The sequence below is a fragment of the Nuphar pumila genome, chromosome 6, assembly GCF_984573655.1.
Source record: "Nuphar pumila chromosome 6, dmNupPumi1.hap1.1, whole genome shotgun sequence".
In the NCBI taxonomy this organism is placed as follows: Eukaryota; Viridiplantae; Streptophyta; class Magnoliopsida; order Nymphaeales; family Nymphaeaceae; genus Nuphar; species Nuphar pumila.
The window spans coordinates 106456501-106473809 of record NC_143254.1 but is presented as its reverse complement, the minus strand read 5'-3'; the positions used below and the strand labels follow the sequence as shown (position 1 = coordinate 106473809).

Genomic DNA, 17309 nt, shown 5'->3' with positions numbered 1-17309 from the left:
ATGGGAAAGAAACAAACGAGCCCTTAAGCATATTTCCTCTTTGCTGAGACTGCAATTTTTCTTATACATTCTTGTAATTGTTCCTTTACCATAACGGAAGATTTTAAATTATAATTTTTTCACAGGTTGGCATGTAAATAATCGGTTAGACTGCGATCCATATTGGCACTTTATTTCTGGGTATGCTTACTTGAATAAGATCCGACAGTGTATTCTGATCCGATCAGATTTACATATACAGATTGTTCTTACCTTGTGATTGCCAACCGTGATTGTTCTTACCTTGAATCTTGTCAAAGTTGGTCACAATCACAGCTTCTACTTCTCAGCTGTGATTGTTTAACCCCACCCATGACCGAAGCAAACATGTTAGTTTTGTATGGTCTTAAAAAAAATCATCACTTCCAAATGCGGTACTCGTTTCCAGGAATCCAGTACTACAGAGACATCATATCCAAAATAGGCAACTGTACTATGACTAAGGATCCAAACAGGTTAAATCTGGTTGGGATGTAGGCGTTACTGAATCCAACTAATTGAATATTGCTTAATTGGATTCAACCTTGCTTTCAGAGTTGGATGAAAAGAAAAGGTGATACGGAATCCAGATCCAAGTAGCTAATGTCATATATTTTATGTATATTGGGTCCAGATTGTCCATCAGATTTCGATTAGGTTTAGATTCTGATTTGAGTTTTGATGCAGGACTGCATATCCGACCCAAATCTGATCATTTATTTGTTTGCATTTTACTCGGCCGAATCTGACTAAACGATTCAGATTTGGTTGAATAACAGACCCAAATCCAATCTATTGACATCCTTAGTTATGAAACCAGTTTCGGATCTGAACCCCCTATTCGGACCCTTTGTAAAAATCCATCCAGATCGCTGTGGATCCGACCGTCCACAGCCGTCGGCTGCCTAGGATCAGGGGACGCAACCGGTCCGGGTCGGATCGCCCGAACCTTATTCCTGCGCTTTTAGAGGCGCCTTTAGATCTGGACCTTTCATTTTCAGAGGTTTAGGGTTCCGCGCGAGAGGAGAAAAAAGAGTTTCAGTCCTTCCTGAATGCCAAAAAAGGGTCTCTCTCTCTCTCTCTCTCTCTCTCTCTCTGTAGGTCGATTTACTTCCCTTTTTCTTCGTCATTTGATTAGAAGAGATCGATTTTGAGGTTAACGTGATCTCAGATGATCGTTGTTAGTTGTTCCTCGATGCTTGCGTTGTGGTGCTTGTGTTGTAACTGGATGAATAAATCTAGATTTGTGGCAAATGAATAAACAGGTGTCACAAATATGGTTTTAAAAATCTCAGATATTTTTGCATGATTTTCACATTTCGTGAAAACCCCGATATTTGAGCAAGATTTTCAAGATCTTATTCCAAGATATCGTGAATGTTATTTTTATTTGTAAAAATAAATACAACTCAAAAATCAACCAGAGGGTGTGGTAATATTTTTATGGTGTCTGATCACCACTTTTGTTTTTTTTTTAAATTTGTGGTGTTTGGGTTGATCAAATGCTTCTTAATCTGGTCATTTCGGATCGTCCAGTGTCCAATTGACTCGTTCCCTTGAAGCAAGAGTGAGAGCTTCCTTGTTGTTCTTATGCACCTGTGTGAAGCTTATAAGCTTTCAGATGCTTGTGAGGAAGTTTACACATTTTTCCTTCTTTCAGCCTTTTGTGTTTTTTACCAATATTTGTCAGGTTAGTTTTTTTTCTTCTTTTTTCCTTTTTCACTCTCCTATTTACTTGTTCAATGGTGCTGCATTTTGACAAGTGCACCAATGATGACTTCATAGACCTGTAATGATCGCGAACATGATCGCAGTAATGAACATCTAAGGGACTGAGCTGCTCAGTTATGTATATGATGGCTTTAACTTCTCTCTGCTTAGATTTCCTCAAGTTTTTTTTCTCATTTATCGTCCTTTTTTTTCCTTTGTCTTGTGACATTGTGACTGAATATGAACCGATCAAGATTTGCACACTAAGGAAGATTAGGTTCTTTTACATTTTCAACATGCTTTGTGGTCTTGTTGCTTCCTTAATGTTGTGTGGCTACTTAGCTCTTATCTTTTGTGGCTTATTCAAGGGAAGCAAGATAGAAGGACCCCCTCGCTATTCATTTGCACGCATGTGCTGCATGTGGACGTTGGGGAGCTATATTTCTGAAAACATATAACTGGAATGAAGACCGTTTATTTTTCAAGGGTGATACTAGATTTGGATTAATAGACCAATGTATAAAAGAGATTATATGCTTGGCCTACAAGCACAGTTTTAAGGTCACAAAAGTTTAAAATCCTTTGATTATGCAACCTGTAACAGCTTGTAAAACATTACTACTGCCCTGCATGGTCTTTTATTTCTCATTGGTGCCTGGCGGTTCTGAACTTGTTATTATTGAAGGTTTTGTTTTATTCTTTCAACTTTCCAATTATTAACAGTGGGTCAATCATGGTCACTGAAATTAATTGACTTCTAATCTTGTTTTCTCCGTTTCTCTGCTAGATGTCATGTCAATGAAGACCTTAGCTTTTCCTTTTGGTGCCTTTTATTTTTTGGTGGATACCAGCGATGATCTTCATAGACCTTTAACGACTGCGGACATCATTGCATCAAAGGGGCCGATGTGTCATGCTCTGTTTTCCATGGGAGTCTAGTGCTGCCTTCTGTTGGGATGAGTTGAAGCTTTCTACATTTGCACAACAGAGTACTTGGCTTCCTTGGCCTGTGTTATCAGTTTAGTTTGTGTTTTAATGTCTCCATCAATGTTCGTACACAATAGGATTTTATAAATATGCGATTCCAAGCCATAGGCACGTTTTTTATATTGTTATCTTTAGAACTTCAATAGCCCTACTTCTGAATTTTGAAGATGCAAAGTAGGATTTGTGTGATTTTGTTTTCAAGATACATATGCTCTTGAACATTAAGAGCCTCTTCTTCATCGAAGCAGGTTATATGTTCCCCCCTCCCCCCCCAACAGGGCATCTCATGTTCGGGGGTCCCAAAAAGCACCACGTATTTAAGCCTGTGCATCTCGTATCCCCATGTTTGTCAGCATTAATTAACATTGGAGTTTGATGTGATTGCAAAGACTTAATTACCATCTCCTCCATTGGTGCCAAAAAAAATAACGATTGTAGAAAATGAGTGATTGTAAAGACTTAAGTGCCCCAAAGATGATTATTTAAGATCTAGTCTCTGCACTGCAGGATTATCCGAGAAAAAAATCTCTCTTGGAGGAGGCCATGAACATCAACCCTCTCACTCACTCTTTTTCTTCTTTTTCTGCTTCTGTGCACATCCAGCAGAAGATCCTACATTGTTCCATCAAGCACCGACTGACCTGCACATTGACTATTGTGGATCCTGATTCAGAGTTTTTTACTCTTACAGGAGGAGGGTTTGGGGGCTCCTCCCAGCGTGGGTAGCATCATTCAACTAAATGAGTTGTGGATTCTGATTCAGAGTTTTTACCCTTACAGGAGAGGAGTCTGGGGGTTTCTCTCAGCGTGGGTAGCATCATTCAACTTAAAGAGTTGTGGAGCCTGATTCAGAGTTTTTACCCTTACAATAGAGGGGTCTGAGGGTTCCTCCCAGCGTAGGTAGCATCATTCAACTTGATGAGTTGTGGAGCTTGATTTAGAGTTTTTGCCCTTACAAGAGGAGGGTTTGGGGGCTCCTCTCAGCGTGGATAACATCATTCAACTTGATGAGTTGTGGAGCCTGATTCAGAGTTTTTGCCCTTACAGGAGGGAGGTTTGGGGGCTCCTCCCAGCGTGGGTAGCATCGAAACGAACCTTAATCGTTTCGTCGATGGTGAGCCGGCGAAACAATGGTGAGTCGGCGATCTGATGATCATTCGGCGAAACGAACCTGAGCCATAAAAAATGTATGTTTAAACTTTTCATCGTCATCGTCTTCTTCTTTCTTCTCCGTAAAACACTGTAAAACACTCTCTCTCTTTAGAGAAAAAATTAAGGGAGGCAAAGAGTTCCCCCTGGAGAAGGCCATGAACATCAACCCTCTCACTCTCTCTCCCTTCTCTTTCTACTTCTATGCACATCCAACGATTTGAAATATGACCTCCGGTTAGAGAGATATGGCCCTGACAAGTTGGTTCTAATTCGGGTAGCGATTTACAGCGATTTGCTTACTGAATAACACTACAAATCACTATAATGATTTGCGAAAGACACTACAAATCGCTATAGTGAGATCCAACAACACTATAAATCGCTATGGGGCTCGATGGAGACCCCAAAACACTACAAATCGATATAGTGATTTGCGGAAGACACTACAAGTCATTGTTGGAAGACCATATAACACTATAAATCGCTATGAGGCTTGTTGGAGACCCGAAAACACTATAAATCATTGTAGAAAAGCTCGACAATACTATAAATCATTGTTGGAGGTCATATAACACTATATATCGTTGTTGAGCTCGTTGGAGACCCGAAAACACTACAAATCGCTGTAGAAAGGCCCGACAATACTACAAATTGTTGTTGGAAGACCGGACAACACTATAAATCGCTGTGGAGCTCGTTGGAGACCCGACAAGACTAAAAATCGTTGTAGGGGAGTCATTGAAAAAATCGTGGGAAAGAAACTGAAAAAGAAAAATAGAAAAATCGTGGGAAGGGGTGTTACAAAAACCTCAAGCAAGAAACAATCGAAGGAAACATGAGCCCCACGATTAAACAAAATGCTTTATTGTTCTTTTTCGATAGCTAAAAGAGGAAAAGAAAATAAAAAAATTATACAAGCCCCCAAAAAAATTTGGTCTGAGGGGCGCTGCCCCCCGAGCCTCCGCCGGCTGACCGCGCAGTGGGATCCGCGTCGGGGGGGACCCCCCGGACCCCCCTCCTGTAAGAACAAAAACTCTAAATCAGGCTTCACAACTCATCAAGTTGAATGATGCTACCCACGCTGGGAGGAGCCCCCAAACCCCCTCCTATAAGGGCAAAAACTATGAATAAGGCTACATAACTCATCGAGTTGAACGATGATATAGTCAGTGTGCAGGTCAGTCGGTGTTTGATGGAGCAATGTAGGATCGTCTGCTGGATGTGCACAGAAGTAGAGAAAGAAGGGAGAGAGAGTGAGAGGGTTGATGTTCATGGCCTTCTCCAGGGGGAACTCTTTGCCTCCCTTGATTTCTTCTCTAAAGAGAGAGAGGGGGGGTTTACAGTGTTTTACGGAGAAGGAAGAAGATGACGATGAAAAGTTCAAACTGACATTTTTTATGGCTCAGGTTCGTTTCGCTGTGTAAATTTTAAAGAGTCAACATCATCCCTAACTTTCTGGATGGAGGACATGTTTGTCCTATTTTTGAATCGTTTATTTTTTCTTTTTTGAATGAAGGGCATTTTTGTCATTTTTTCAAACCATCGTTTTATGAGAAGAATAGCAAGAAAGGGTACTTAAGTCTTTGCAACCACACCAGACTCTAATGCTAAGTGATGTCAACATACACGGGAATACGAGCCCCATGTGCTTGTATACGTGGTGCTCATTCAGACCCCCGAACACATACGTGGGATTCAGTGAATCATCGGGGGAGAACATACACCACCCTCTCCTTCTTCACGGTATCAGGTGACCTCTTCCACACACTAACTTTATGAACTTTCAAGTTAACAGACACTCGCCTTTGACCAACGGACAAGAACCTTCAAAATTGATCAACAGATACAAAGACTCATAAACACCATTAAATGCTCTCAAAGTCAAAATCAAAGCAATCAAGGTTGGTTATGTAAAACAGTCAAAGGTGGCCTCAGAGCGGTAAATATAAGCCCTTTCTAATGTGTCTTGTGTTGTTGCGAGCATGAGAAGTGTAAAGTGCACCATCAAAGCACCGCAAGCACCTTTGCGCATAAACGCCTTTTAGCACATGTGTGCAGTCTCTGTGTTTGTTCATTCAACGTTTTCAAGTCATCCTAAGACACAAGGGTTTTTCAAAGTATATGTAAATAGAAAAAACTTTTATTTAAACTTTCAAAATTTATTCTTCCTATCACATATAGGACTAAATAAATTTTAAAAGAATTTAAGAGAACAAAATAAAGCAAAAACTATATTAAGAACATGTGATTATACACTTTTCCATCATAAAAATTTGTCTATTTTGAAAAACTTTTAAAACAATCTTTCACTAATTTCAAAATTTTGTTTGGCTTGTCTAGAAAAGATTGTGAGAGTGACTTACATACTTAAACCCTCACTTAGTTAAAGAAAATCTAAATCCACCAAAGTGCTAAGTGAACTTGCTTTAAATTTAGTTCCTTATATTGTTAACCAAATTTTTTATTACACATAGGTTCTCAAAGTTCTATTAGTAGTTTTTACATTGACATGTTTAAAGTTTTATGTTTATCTTGATTCATGAGTGCTCTAGAGAATTATCAATTCTCATACTAAGCTACTCACACTTCTACATTCACGTAATGAATTTGTTTAAGTGTCCTATAATGCACACTCTAACCTTAAAACCTACAAACTCATTGTAAACTATTAGCTCATCATTTACATTTGTTATAGCTCATGAGTACACATCATTAATGGGTTCACATAAATGTATTCAATAATTGTCATTCATCAATTTATTTTCCATTAAACCTAGTCATATAAGTTCTTCAATGCTTTAGGTTGGGTATCTTTGGACGATGACTTAATTTTCATTTTTCTCGATGTTTGATGATGACATCTATCAAAAAGCCTTTTGTTAATGGTTATGTCAAATTTTGACATGACCTTACAAACTTCAAAAATATAGCATTGTCATTAATCATTTATTTGATAAAATTGTCTTAAAATAATATGTTTATATTTTTCATTATATATCATATTACATATTTTACATATAATCAATTGGCTATCACAAAACATTGAAATAACATATATTGACTTTTTACCTAGTGAAATGTTTGCTAGCATATTTTTAAGTCACTAAACTTCTCTACAAGCAAATGCCAAAGCAATAAAATCATACTTTATTATAGAGTGAGTTATACAAGTTTGTTTCTTAAACCCTCATATAACTGTTCTGCCACCAAGGGTGAAAACTTAACCACTAGTTGATTTTGAATTTTCAAATTTACTATACCCTTTTATTATAATAAAAAACTCGATATAGTGGATCTTATAGTCTAATATGTGCTTAAAATATCTAAAAATCTTGTATACGACATTCTAATATTGACATCGAGAATTATTAGTATATATACACATCTTACTCATTGCATAGGCTATATTAGGTCTCGTGCACTTTATTGCATACATAAGATTACCTTTCACACTAGCATATTTTAATTATTGGACACTTACACCATCATTAGGAACCAAATTTATATTTGAATCATATAAAGTGAATGCAGGTAAATAATCAAAATATCTATATTTTCTACATTTTTCTATGTAATGTGATTCACTTAATGCAATGTCATTGTTATTTTTTATAATTTTGATTTTTAAAATAACATTTGCAACACCCAAATCTTTCATACAAAACATATAATATAAGAAACTTTTTGTTTGGTTCACACATTCAATATTAGAACTCAAAATAAGCATGTCATCAACATATAAACAAATTATAATGATAAAATTATAATTTATTTTACTATAAATACATTTATTAACATCATGTATTTTGAAAACATAATTTACTAAAACATTATCAATTTTTTTTTAATTTTTCAAAATTTTAACAAATGCTAAACAACTCAAACATAAAAATAATTTAGATTAGGTTTCTTACCAAACCGCAATTCATAAGGTGAATTATCAAATTTAGTGCAGGAAACTCAATTTAAAATGTAACAAGTAATGAATAGAGTCTATCTCCACAAGTTTGGATGTAGACCCGTATTATGAAGCATAACATTTATCATTTCTATAAGTATTATTTTTTCCTTTTTGCTACTTCGTTCTGTTTGGGAGTTTGGAGAGCAAAAATTTGATGAATAATACCATTATGTACACAACATTTGTCAAATGATCAACATAAGTATTCACCTCCGCTATTTGTTCTCAAATGAACAATCTTAGTTTTAAATCTATTTTATTATTTAGCAAGATAAAAAAAGGATTTAGAAAATGCTTTATAAAATAAACTTAATAAAAATTAAAATAATCATTTATAAAAGTAATAAAATACCTATTGCCACCATGAGTTAGAACATTATCCATGTCACACATATCTAAATGTGCTAATTCAAGCTTTTTATAATTTTTTTTATTTTATGAAATAAAAGTTTAGTTAGCTTAGTTTGAATGCATGCCCCATACTTATGATTATATTCTATTCTGATCTGTCAAAGAAACTGTCCAAAATTGTTTATATTATAAATATTGCATGAATTAATGTGTCATAATCGTAGATGCCAAAGAACATAAGAATCAACCACATACACAGAAGAAACATATTTGTTGATGTTCAACTTAAACATACTACCAATGGCAAAACCTTTGCCTGTAAAAAGTTTTTATTTGGTTACATTTACAATATCAGTCTCAATCACAAATTTAAAACCATTTTAGGACATCAAATCTTCAGAGATTAAGTTCTTATTACCCTCTTGAGCATAATAGACATTATCAAGTGTTAGGACTTTTTTGGAGGTGAACTTAATTTTCACACTCCTTTTGCCTAACACTTTAGCTGAAAAAAGAGTTTCACATTAAGAGATTACATCCTTCCCTCACTACTTTATACGACCTGAACAACTTCTTGTTGTTTGTCACATGTATAATACTTATAGTGTCCAGGTATCAGTCCATATTAATATCCACTATTAAGGTTTAAGAGATTACAACAACAAGCTTTTCTTCTGTCTTATTTAGCTATACGACTTGAACACATTATTGTTGTTTGTTACATGTATAGTACTTCTAGTGTCCAGATATCAGTTCATATTAATAGCCACTACGCAAGTTTAAGATATTACAACAACAAGCTTTTCTTCTGTCGTATTTTACTTGAGGCTAGCCCTCTCTCGATCTCTACATTCTCTTGCATACTGGCATTTCTTGCCACACACATAACAACTGATTTTTTTCTCATTTCACTTTGTTTTTTACATGAAAAATCTTAGATAGATGAAAAAATAAAATAAAAAAACAAATTTGGACAAGATCTAAACACAAAACTGAAATATTAATTTGAATTTGGACTCAAAATATGAAATGACCAATCATATAAAATCTAAATATTTGAATACTCATTTTGGATCTTGAACTAAAATCCATGTTAAAAAACATGTCATATTTAAATAAGATATCTGACCAATTCCAATCTATTTGCATCCCTAATATTAATAAAAGTACATAGACACATGGCAATTTTTACCATTCCCCAAGATAACCCTAAAAAGCAATTCTCTTGTTACAAAGGGACCCAATTTGCAAGGCATACTTCTATTATAGTTTTGGAATGCAAAAACAGAAACCCTAAAAGGTCTTCTGATTCTGACTCAAATAAAAAAATTTATAGGCCTATGTCTCAGCTTTTCAATGAATGTAAAAACACAAGTTTTTGATGTCGAATCAAAGAGAAACAAATATAAGAACAAAGACTATTATGCAAAAAACAATCACATATTTGAGAAAAAAAACCACATATATTTATAAAACCGCATGTGCAAAGGTTAAAAAGTTTTTTTTTTAAATCATATATTTGTGATTTTGGACATGGGGAGAAAAGCAAAAATTATGATTTTTTTTGAGAAATTTGTTATATTTTCCGTACAATATGGTCATTTTTCATTAATGTTTGCTACAATTGCTTATACCTTCAATCACTTAGCAAAAACACATTTTTTTAGTGAACCTAACCTATATATGTGATATAGATGCTCTATTTAGTAGTGATTGAGTTTTGGATCATCATAATTTGATCATGTACATGTTTTTTTTAACAAACGAAAATCAACGGCTAAAACACACCAATTTTTTTGACAAATTAATATGTTTTTCATAAAAAAACAAGATGTAAAGATCAATTCCCATGACCTTTGTGAGATTAATAGAGTCAAAATGACTTGCATCATGAGACCCAACATAATTACAGGTACAACGATTTTCGCAATACACACACATATATAGGGTAAATATTGGCTACTAATGAAGGTAAGAAACTAATTAGTATAAATCACTTTTTTCTTAAAAAAAAATCAAATTTTTGTAGATCAAATATTAATGATGTGATCTACATGGTTTGTTTAGTAGGAAACTTGTTTTGAATCATGTGGTTATTACAAGTAATTATGTTTTTAAAGGGGTCCAAAAATCAATAACCCATAATACGCCAAAATTTTATAACTCAAAAGATCACATTTTTACATAAAAAACACACGATCCAAAACTTGATCCTTAGCAAACAAACCATGCTGAACACATCTATGTGGTAAGATTGAGTTGATACAACCTGCACCTATGATTAGTAGTTCATTAGTACCTTATCTTCATTAGTAACACACACACATATATATATGTATATATATATATATATATATATATATATATATATATATATATATATATATATATATATATAGAGAGAGAGAGAGAGAGAGAGAGAGAGAGAGAGAGAGGTCCTACTATGAGTGAATGAGGGTTTTCAGGGTGTTTTTTGTAAATCTCACCTCGCTGATGCATTCAACATTATTGGTTTGCTAGAAAACAACATTGAGATCACCTTTCGTTCATGAAAAATGTGAATTTTTGAACTTAAATATTTTAACAGTTATAGATCGTCGATTTTTAGACCTTATAAAAACCTACTCATGTATTGTAATCGAATGATCCAAGATACCATTCCTATAAAACCAAGCATGTAGAACACATTTGAACAATCAGATTTGATAAAAAAACATGAAAAAAAACTCTTCAAAAGCTCAATAGGCTTGCCGTAGGCACATATCAGAGTAAGCATATATATATATATAAAGAAAATATTTTGTACTCCCTAACTAAATCTTTCCGAACCTAACTCCACAAATGGGTTCATTATAGTCCACTATTAGGGAACACACTTTGGACCCAGCGTTGTTGACATAAGAACATGATTTTGTTAATTATGAAAAATTGGTACGTTATGGGTCATTTAATTTTGTAGCCCTAAAAAATTATGCTTATACAGTGCAATTGGATGATATAAACATGTTTTTGACTAAACAAACTAAATGGACCATATCCACGGGGCTTGATCTGTAAAAAATAAATAAATCATGAAAATGTGAAGGAATGGATTATTTCTACTAGTGTATGGTGCACTTGTTAATAGCCAATATTTTGCCCCATATAATAGTAACTAATTAACCACCAAATTTTTTTCCTATAGAGAAGGCTAGGGTTAGGAAGACTCATACCAGTTATACAACCATACCATTGGGTTCTAACTTGCAACGTCCCAACACAAGGTGACGTGCACTAACTACTACTGCCAGACAAGCAGAGTCTCCGTTGGTACTAAACCACAATTGGGAAGGAAAATAATATTGGCTACACTCTAAAGTGCCATACTCTGTCGCTAAAATTCATAGGTATAGTCTTATTTCATCAATTTGGCCCCACGAATGTGATCAACAAGGTTCATTTACTAAATAATGCACTTTTGATCGAGTAGTTTCAATGTAAAAACATGGTTTTCTCACCCATAATTTTTTTACACATTGGGGACCGTTGAATGGTTGAAACCTTTAAAAAATCTGCTTATACAATGAGATGAGACAATTTAAGCCATGTTTTTGGCCAAACAAACCATATAGATCTCATGAATAAGACTCGATCTACCAAAAATATCAATGGGCTTGCTTCTACGAGAGAGTGCGGTGCACTATAGAGTAGTCAATATTTTCTCTAGTTAGTACTTGGACTACTTGGCGTAAAAAATATCTCATGCTTAGGTTAGGCCCGTTTGGATGACGCCCGAACCTGTTTCGGCGTCAAATCCTGGTTTGCGTGGTGATATTTTTTGAAGACAAAACCGGTTGCAGGGTTTATGGGTTTATCGGGACCTCGCCCCCTCTCCACAATCGCTCCCCTCAACACCCCTCTTACCCCCCTCCTCTCCCGCCGGCGTCGTTACTCAACCTCGCGCTCCTCTCCTCGCGTGCCGCACTCCTCCGGCAGCGTCCTCCTCCGTCGCCGGTAACCTCTCTCTGCTTTCAGGCAGGAAAATGGCCTCAGGATGGCCCTTCTCCGGCCGGCTATCTCTGGCTTCCATTTCTCTCTCTCTCTGTGGCAATACTAAAATTTACATTTGATTGCTATACAGACTTTGTTATAGCTTAAGTCAAGTCATAATTCAAGAAAGTATCTTTTTGTCATTGCTCAGCGATGTCTCTGTCTCCTTTTATGGTCCTTATAAATTCGGAATGTTTGGCGTAGATAACTAGGGTGATTGCTTGATTAGTCATATGTGTTATACCAACATGAATTCTCCTCCAAAACTAAGTCAATTTTTGAGATTTCTTATTTTTGTTTACTTCTAGAGTTGTCTCTTAATTCAACTAACGATTTTTAAGATTTTGTTCTGTTTGTTATATACCTGTTTAATTCACAGTACCTTTTAAATGTATGTGTGTGAAATTTTGGAGTGGTCTGTTGCAGGGTGACGAGTTGCTATATGTTTTCATTGAAACATACAATGTGCACAAGATTTTTATTTATAATCTATGATCAGTGTAGTAGACTGTTTTCATCTTATTCTTTAATCGTATAACAAACCGTCCTTTTTCCCATCACTGATTAATTGATAAACTTATGTTGGTTTTCAGTAGTTTGCGGAGAAATTTTGATATTTTATTTTTATGCTGATCTTCTTGGAATGGTAATCTTTTACTGTATATCAGTATAATTAGTGAGCTTAATGAGAAACTAAGCTTTTAGTTGTGTCTAAATACTTTTATTCTCACATTTAAAATTGGTGAAGAAAAATGTTTGTTTTGGACATTTGAATGAGTTAGAAATAGATTGCAATATGCTCATAAACTATGTTTGTTCTAATGACATGATGAACTGGGTTATCTTGGATGAAGGACCCTAATTTCAGTCATGAAAATGTTAACTTTTCTTTAAAAAGTACTTGTTATTAAGGATTCTGGTGAAAAATGAAGTAGGTCTATCTTGTCACCCGAACAGCAATTTTTTTGTAACCAAGTTGGCAATAGGTTATCACTTGTCACCCAAACAGCAAGACTAGGTTTCAGAGTGTTTCTGAAACCAGGCTTTTAGAAAGCCAGGCTTCATTAAACCAAGTTTTCTCAGTCTGTCATCCAAAATTGGATCTTAGGCTGAAGTAAATTAACTAACATTAAAGCATGGTATGGTTGTAATTGTGGTGAAATACATGTCCAAGGAAAAAGAGCTAAAAAGATATATAACATTTCTAAGAGAGGTTGGAGCACAACCATTTAGACATTATTCTACATCTCCATCATGGAATATAACCGCTTCAGTCCTTCAAAATGACAATGCCTCACATATGGATTTCATCAGCTTTTTGAAGAAAGCACTGCAACTCTCCTCTTTGGCATTTTGGACCTTGTAATCTAGCCAATTCATTAATTAAGTCTTTATATGCAAATTTTTTGGTGTATCAGACTGTCTCATTATCAGGAAGCTATTCCTGTTATCCTAGTGTTAGAAATATTTGGCTTAGGAAAAACTCTCTTTAGAGTATACAATCATCAAAACCAAACAAAATTTGAAGTCCCAAAATTTTCATCACAATTGCTTGATGAAGATGGTATTTTAAATATGTGGATGTTACCTCATCAACTCTAGTGATAACTGTACTGTTCACATGCTGAATGTAGTTCAAACTCTTCCAGCATACACTTTTGCTCGTAAGTGAGCTTTTGTAGTATTTGAGTAATCTGTTTTTTATGTCTTTAATTATGAGCATTCATCCATATATCTAGTGTTTTGACTTTGTCAATGGAGTACAAGTCTACCTTTGGGTTTCATCCATAGACGCAACTCATCTGCGTGACTTACAATTTGCCATTAATGTTCATCTTCAATGCTCTCCTTGATAGATGAAGTTTGTTATTGGAACAAGCAGCTATGTAGAGGTGTTTTCTTGTTGAGAGATTTAAATGATGTGAACTTGAAGGTGGAATGGAGTAACTATTTGTCTTGAAATGTCTTCTTACAAAGTATGAGAACTCTTTAAGAAATAGCAGGCATACTTTTGAACTGAGTTAGAAAGTAATTATTCAAGGGTATGATAGTATTCCTATTAAGCTTAGAGCTCTATGCCTCTATCATGCCCACATTTTGTTACGATTTTCCTTTCAAAACAACACTTGGTTAATATCTCTCAAATTATTATTTGTGAAACCATTGTGCTTTAATGCTGAAGAAACATTCATCATATTTTAAAAACATCATATTTAACTTCATCTATGAAGGGATCTTGGTGCATAAGCAAATATTATCAGGATTCCTGTGTACACTTTTGACTATATAGAACACCATAGAAATATCAAAGCAACAAAGTTAACTTTCAGAAAACTCTAACGATAGTGAAAGAAAACAAGGAGTCCAAACTTTGCTTCTCGAATTTTCCAAATGATTGCTTTTCATTATTGAAATTTTGTCATATTAGTCTTTGTTAAGTTCTTATTTTATGTTCTTATATGTACTTTCTGTGATGACTTTTCCATTTTATTTGGCAGGGAAAACTTGCATCATTTTCTAGGTCCTCCACAACAGATATGAGTGCCTATTTTTCATACACTCGGTCAACTGGTATATGTTGATTAATTCTAATACATTCATGTTTGCAGATGCAACTACATTCATCTAATGCACCTTTTTGTGCTCTTTACACTCGGTTTCTTCTATATTTTTATTAGCAATCCAGTAATATCATCTATCTGATACTGTCTTGTTCAGATGAACCTCCCATTGTGATTCCTCCAGTGGGGAAGAAAGGGAAAGAACTTTTAGTATGCTCTTATGGTCATCATTTAGAGATCCTGTACTTTTCATCAGTGTGGTTGCGTTGGCTTCAATGGTTTCTCTGTTCAAAGAAATTCATGTATTTGTAGCTTGTAGCTGTTTTACTTTTAGCTTGATGCTATTTTGTATTAAGCAGTTGTTTGTTTCTATTTTTCCAATGAAGCATGTTAAAGGAAAATTTTAACTTGTTCCTTTGATGATGTTCCACCTTTGGTTATGATAATGATTTATTTTTACTTAAATTGCTCATGGAGATGGGAACTCCACTTTATTGAATGCACAATATTCAATCTGGGATGAAGCCATGAAGCTGGATTTTGCTTTTATCACTTTTATCATCTTATTTTTTTTGTTGATTGGCATCTATCATGATAGGTTGTTCTGTGTATTCCATGGAATCAAGGATCCTTTGCTATTTTATTATCATTTTGGTGGTTATGCTGAAGGCCCTTGTTGAAGTTGAGACTGGTATTTTAGAAGGGCCAGAAGCTCCTGGATTTGATTTGGTATTATTTTCGGTTTGTGGTGACACATGTTTTTATTTGGACTTGGTAAATGTGGAGATCCAAAGTTATGATTCATGAAGATTTTCAGTTATCTATCTAGATCAACTGGAAAGATGCAGTTCTAATTTTTTTCAATGAAATTAACAATATTTTAATCCAAATTTTGGGTGTTCGGTAGTTGTAAGTAGGACTCCCTGCTTTTTGCTATCTGGGTGTGCCTGTCAAGATGGGTTCTTTGTTTCTTCTTGTTGGACCTAACATGCATGTGACTTTATTCTTTCGAATAAAGATTCAGCTGGGGGGTAAGGCCGCCTCCTTTTAACAAGTATGATAACTAGTTACAAAAAAACACCCCTTTGGGGTACAAAAATGAATTTACATCAAAGAAGTCTGGGAGTTTACCCTTCCAGGACATGTTCTCTTCCTCCTATAGTGATTGAAAAGGCAGATGACATACCTCTTGATAGAGGTTTCTATTACTCCACTCTAGTCTGTACACAAAATCAATGGCTCTAGCTGAGAAGGATGAAGTTCTACATCTACCTTCTGATAATGTCTTTATCCATGCCATCCAAGATTTATCCAAGGTCACAAAAATCACCTTCGCACTGCTCACTGCTTGTTCCTTCCCTAGCCATTCAAAAGTGGCACCTGAAACACACTTGCTCTTAAGAACTCCTCGTTCTCTGATCTTAAACCATAAGCGATGTGAGTATGACAATGCTCAGAGCCTATTGCCACTTGAAACTCCATTTTCCCCATCGGTCGGTGTTGCCAAGGATCTGATATTAAACCGAATTTAACCCAACTTTTGACACTTGCTGAGTTCTCCGATGACCAGTTTATCTTTAAAAAGTTCTCATTGCAGCATGCCCACACCTCTCTCTTGATCCTTCTTGAAGTGTAAGATGTGGTCTCATGAATGGCTTTGTTCCTCACCCACTAGAGCTTCCAAACAACTAGATGAAACACCATCATCCAACACTCCATCAACCATTTTGGTCTTAGTTTTTGTCTGCAGCACCATCTCAATTCCCAACATAGCTGTGAGTTATGAACTATTTTCTTCCCAAATCTGTTCACCACAAACTGCCATACATTTTGAGCCACTGGATAGGAAAAGAATATGTGCTGGATTGTTTCTTCGCTGCTTCCACATAATACATATCTATTGGCCAAAGGGATGCTAAACCTTTGGACACGGTCTTGGGTGAGCAACCGGTTTGCGCACCCCAGATATAGCATCCAAGTGGCCCTGGGGAGGTGACTCTTTGCCCACATTGTTTCTCTTCAACCCTCTTCTTGGTGTTTCATTTTAGTTTCTTCCCACAAATCACGATTGGAGGGACTTTTGGCATCACCCTTCCAAAGCAGTTTGTCATTCACCATATTGAAGGTGGGACAAATTTCCCTCAAATCTATGTTCAGTCCTTCTAGAGCCTGCGGGAAGGCTGAGTAGACTCTGATACCCTATTTGACTGTGATATTTAATTGATCCTGAATGGTTCCGTATTGCTCTTCCGTGTTTCATCCACTAGGATCGCCTGCCCCCATGGTTCAGTCCAAAATCTTGCTCAATTTGTATTGGATTGCTGCAACTTCCATGCTAGAAATGACATGTTCGCTCTATTGGTTTTGAGTAACCTCCTAAGGCCAATTCCACCCTCCTTCTTTGGTCTGCACAAGTCACCCCATCAAACCAAATCCAGGTGGCTTCTAGGCTCTGTCCCATTCCATAAAAAGTTACAAAATATTCATTCTAATGAGCCCAATACTGATTTGGGGATATAAAATGATAGCATCCAATGCAT

The 17309-nt window shown here is 35.6% G+C and overlaps 1 protein-coding gene and 2 non-coding genes across 3 annotated transcripts in view; all 3 read left to right on the top strand.

Annotated features, from left to right (window-relative positions):
• Nucleotides 1–1781: 1781 nt before the first annotated feature.
• LOC149835564 (small nucleolar RNA SNORD25) lies at nucleotides 1782–1860 on the top strand. Its single transcript, XR_016432952.1, has one exon. It is a non-coding gene; the product is annotated as a small nucleolar RNA SNORD25 (small nucleolar RNA).
• Nucleotides 1861–2040: 180 nt separating this feature from the next.
• LOC149835563 (small nucleolar RNA snoR136) lies at nucleotides 2041–2172 on the top strand. The gene has a single exon (XR_016432920.1). It is a non-coding gene; the product is annotated as a small nucleolar RNA snoR136 (small nucleolar RNA).
• Nucleotides 2173–12053: 9881 nt separating this feature from the next.
• Nucleotides 12054–17309, top strand: part of LOC149835562 (homeobox-DDT domain protein RLT3-like) — a 110917-nt gene continuing 105661 nt past the window's right edge. The window contains exons 1-2 of the mRNA XM_090009616.1: nucleotides 12054–12172; nucleotides 14707–14779. Of these exons, the coding sequence (XP_089865742.1) occupies nucleotides 14746–14779 (34 nt within the window). The 5' untranslated portion in view covers nucleotides 12054–12172; nucleotides 14707–14745. The remainder of the gene's footprint in view (nucleotides 12173–14706; nucleotides 14780–17309) is intronic.